Genomic DNA, 4,454 nt, shown 5'->3' with positions numbered 1-4,454 from the left:
CTGGACATGGCTAGATATTGGTGTTTTTTAAAAGCTCCCAAGGTGCTGCTTCTTTACCGTTTGTTTTTTTTTTTTTTTGAGGGGGTGGGGATCATGTTTATTTATTTATTTATCTTAATGGAGGTACTGGGGACGGAACCCAGGACCTTGTGCCTGCTAAGCACACTCTGCCACAGAGCTGTAACCCCCACTCCCGCCCCGCCCCACCCCAAGGCGCTTCTTCTGATGTGCAACCAGGAGCGAGAACTTCTCTCAAGTACTAACTGTAATGGAAATAACCACTAGGCAGCAACAATCCCTTGGATTGCCCCTTCTCCTACCACTCCTCCTCCTTTACTCCCAGGGCACTACTGCGCACATCAACAGACTGCTTGCTTCATGGCTGACAAAGTGCTACTAACTTTTAAGGATTTTTTTCCCCATTCAATTGTTAAGCAAGGCTGCAAATTTGGTATGGTTGTTCTCACTGAGCAGATGACGAAATATTCACTTTAAAACATGACCAAGGTTACACAATCGGGCAGAGAGGCCAGAACTCAAAAACAAGGCAGCCTTCCTCCAGGGCTGGAGGCATCCGCCCCGCCCCGCCCCACCCCGCGGTCAGGCGCTCTGGAAGAGGTGCCTCCCGGGCCCAGCCAAGACGGCATCTCGACCAGGCTAAACTTTGGCCTGAAACCTCCCTGCACATGGAATCACCTGGGAGCTTCAAAAACTGCTCCTGCCAGTGACCCTTTCCTCCAGAGGGTGCAACTTCACTGCTCTGGGGTGTGGCTTGGGCTTCCCCATGTTTAAAGGATCCCCAGGTGATTTTAAATATGAAGACCCTTTGGGAAGCACTGGGCTAAAGCCAATGATGGCAATTCCATGTCCTCTGCAGTAGTGGGTTTAGACTGGAGCATGTGACATGACTGGTTACTGAAGAGAGTATGTCTGCTGGGGATTCGGAGAAAGGCCTCTTCTGCCTGCTGAGGCCGACTGTGTCCCGAGGTGATGCCTGAGCGGCTGCTCAGGACCTGGCTGAGGACGGCAGGAGAGACGGAGGACCTGGGCCACTGCAGGCCTTGTTGAACCACTGCATGGACCAGCCTCTGAAATTCTTGTCATGGGACTATAGTTAAAGACCTTTTAAGTTACACTTTTCGTTACTTATCATGAAAGCCTTCCCTGTCTTCCACGTCTTCCCAATCGCATCATATTCCAACAGTCCTATAGCCCAGGGATGGAGTGCTTCTAGCTCAGATCGAAGCATGACACTATATATCAATGAACAAGAAACTGAAAGTCAGCGGGTGGCTATTGAAAATGATAACATACAACACAGTCTAAGAACCCCAGTCTGAAAATGGAGGCGAGGGTTCTTTTGGACAGCAGCATTTTTCTTATACACATAAAGGGAGTTCAAAAGGAGCTGAAAATACATTTGCTGATAAGAATTCTGAGAATACGAGGTCTGTGCATTGTAAAAAATGTTCTTTGTAATCTTTGGAAGAAAATGAGTGCTGGTCAAGTGAAAGTATTATGATTTATCTAAAGGGAAACTATTTTACTTCCTCTGCATAATGTTTGTTTAGATTTATTTTTTTCTTAAAAATTCTATAAAATAAGATTAACCATATGAACAGGAATATTTTATAGTAAGGAAAAATTATGCTCACTATCTTAAAAATCACAAATCAAACTTTGAAATATAAATGCAAATTATATAAAAATAGAAGGAAAAGAAAAGAGAAGGGAAATACATATGGTCAAAAATATAGAAGAAATACACATACACAGACAGAAATTTATACAGTGTCCAAGGCAAAAATGCTGAGTTTCAAGTAACAATACAAATGGAAGCCAATTATGAAAACAGCTCGTCAGAGCTGTGAGAGCACAGGCTGGTAATACAACTGCCTTATTCTCTTGTCACATATTGTCTTCAACATTTTTGGTTGTTGTATCCCCAAAATTTACTACTAAAAATCAAAGTATGTCTCACGAGTTGAACACAGCCTATCTTGTTTTCGCATGTTCCATGGAGCTTCATTTACTAGTGGGATGTTCCTAAAAAAAAATCTATAGTCTCAGACACAGGGATTCACCACCAAAGGCAAATTTAGGAAGAAAAAATATTAACCACTTCCTCTAAAAAGCTTCTTTCCTACATTTGAACTAGCATTTTAAGCTTACAAGCCCATTAACTTAAATGTTTCAAGCTCTACTGACAAGTGAGCTGACAGCAATCAAGATAATTCCCATGATTAGATGATGATGTAATCGAGAGTAAATTTATCAGCAAAAGTTCCCCATTCGTATTGATCAAGACATTGTGTTAGGACCTGTGGGAAACACAAGGAGGTTTAAAATGCGCCCCTTGTCTTCAAGGAGAGTCCACAAATCTGCAGAGCAAAGACAAGGCAGGTGGAGTGGATGGAGCTGAGGTGTACTTGTCCATCAGCCTTAAGCTTCTGTGGCTACACAACTTGAAACACAGTATTGAGCCCATACCAAATGTCCCTGTCCACTGAGGGGGCATACTATAGGGGTACAGAGGAGGAGGTGAAATGAGAACTCAGTACAGTCACAGACTCTACATTTAAGAGGCAGATCCAATCAGTCCACAGAGACTTGATTTAATTCAACCTGCCTACTTCCAAAAATAACAAGCACACTTTCTGACATATGTGATGGTGGCAAGTGTAATCCATCTTGAATAAAACCGTAACGTTTATTCAGAGGTCTGTAGGAGAAAGGAATTATGTAAATGCACAGCCTTAGAAAAGGGATATCTAATTCTAAAGGAATAACATACTTATCCCATTACACAATTTTGCAAATAATAAGAACACAGCAGAAAGGTGCTATCACACATGCAACTAATTCAACCATGGCCAACAGAGCAGTCATTTCAGCCAAGCTCATGTCAACAAGTGAAACAAAACCATCAAGGAGTGGGCAGAAGTCAGAGGAAATCATATCATCAATATAAATTACATCTCTGAATCAACACACTGCACAGATGGCAGGGAGCTAGTAGCAGAAACCAGCCCCTTTCAAGCCTCGAAAACACTGAGAAAAACAGCCTGTCTATTTGCACAGGTGAGGATTCCATAACTGTCCTGGCAGAGATCTTGTTATATTTGAATGTACTCGAGTCATAAAATGTTTTGACAAAAAGTAAGTCATCCTAAAATGTTAAAAAAAAAAGACACAACAGGATTACTGTAATAGTGGGATCATTTTTGTGTGCCAAATTTGAATATCATGAACATTTTTTAATTCCAAAGGTAACTGCAGAGCATTATTCCTATTCATAAAATGAGCATCTTCACTCTTTACCATTTTTATCTGATACAGTTCTGTTCAGTAAGTAAATCTGAGCTCAATCTTCTTTCACAAATGGGTGAGTTTTTGTGAAAACTTCTGGGAATCTCTGGTGGTACTACACAGACCCCAGTAGGCTGATGTGACTTCATACCTTCCCCGGAACACCAGTCCCTTCAGAGCATGCTAACAAGTAAGAGTTGCCAGTACAATCCCTAGTTTGTTCTCTCTCTTTTTATAAGTGCAGTGGCAACGGTTTTTCTACTAGTAGCCAGATATTGTCTGAGTCAAACCAACATAAATAATATGCTTGGCGGAAGATGCGGTTACCGTAATTCTTATTTTGCACATAAAGGAACCAGGCCATGATGAGGCCCACATGCTCAGAGACCCATTCAGTGGGGGCATGTGTTTCTTTCCTATCAGATAAAGTACAGAACCAATCTCCAAAGACCCCCCTGCAGACAGGGACAAAAACATACACCCAAGACACAACAATGAGGCTGGGGAGGGGAGCAGTCTTGCCTAAGAAGGAACAGCCATGGAGCACGCAGAGCCGCAGCACTGGCAACGGCTCCTGACAGGACAGATGTGGGAGAGCGCACTCATGTCCTGCCAATGGGGGAATGGAAACAGAATTTAATACTTAAAAAATTCAAAATTCAGGCACTCAGTCATATACTACTTGGTGATAAACTGTCCCGCATGTTAAAGACTATATTGTAGATGGAATGTCATTTTTTGGGCAATGATTTGGTACACTGCTTACATGTCTAAAAACACATGTTAATTTTAGTTCCTTCACTTCTGTTGCCTCTACAAAGCCAAATATATGTAATAGATCAGTCAGGCACAACCATTCCAGCAAAATGTTCACTGTAACTTAACACGGGCGGAGTGAACCGAATACGTTCATTCACTGAATAGAAAGTTGCTGCAACAGCAAACTCTGTGCATAAGAAAGGTGCTTGTGTCTACATGTGTGTACACAATACATGCACATACAAGTATGATGTGCACGGTAATGACACAGGTTTGAGTTAATGTAATTCAGATTAAGTCAGTGTAATGCACATGGAGACTAGTCTGAGAAGCCTCTAGAACTGCCCCACTGATGTGCTGGCTTTGGGGGCTGGGATCCAGCTCGC

General features: G+C 42.3%; 1 protein-coding gene across 5 annotated transcripts in view; it reads right to left on the bottom strand.

Moving 5' to 3' along the window:
- PRDM5 (PR/SET domain 5) overlaps positions 1–4,454 on the bottom strand; it is a 158,952-nt gene that overhangs the window by 18,820 nt on the left and 135,678 nt on the right. Inside the window, exon 16 of one of the 5 annotated variants that reach the window (XR_012059149.1) lies at positions 779–1,253. The exons of 3 other annotated variants lie outside the window; for them this stretch is intronic. Coding sequence is in view for 1 of the 2 variants with exons in the window: in XM_072938001.1 (XP_072794102.1) it covers positions 1,236–1,253 (18 nt within the window). In the remaining variant the exon portion in view is untranslated. Of the gene's footprint in view, positions 1–778; positions 1,254–4,454 lie in introns of those variants that run through there. One more of the 5 variants, XM_072938001.1, reaches the window with a different exon arrangement.

The sequence above is a fragment of the Vicugna pacos genome, chromosome 2, assembly GCF_048564905.1.
Source record: "Vicugna pacos chromosome 2, VicPac4, whole genome shotgun sequence".
Classification (NCBI taxonomy): domain Eukaryota; kingdom Metazoa; phylum Chordata; class Mammalia; order Artiodactyla; family Camelidae; genus Vicugna; species Vicugna pacos.
Note: the sequence above shows the minus strand (reverse complement) of the source record. Positions and strands in the feature narration are given on the sequence as shown.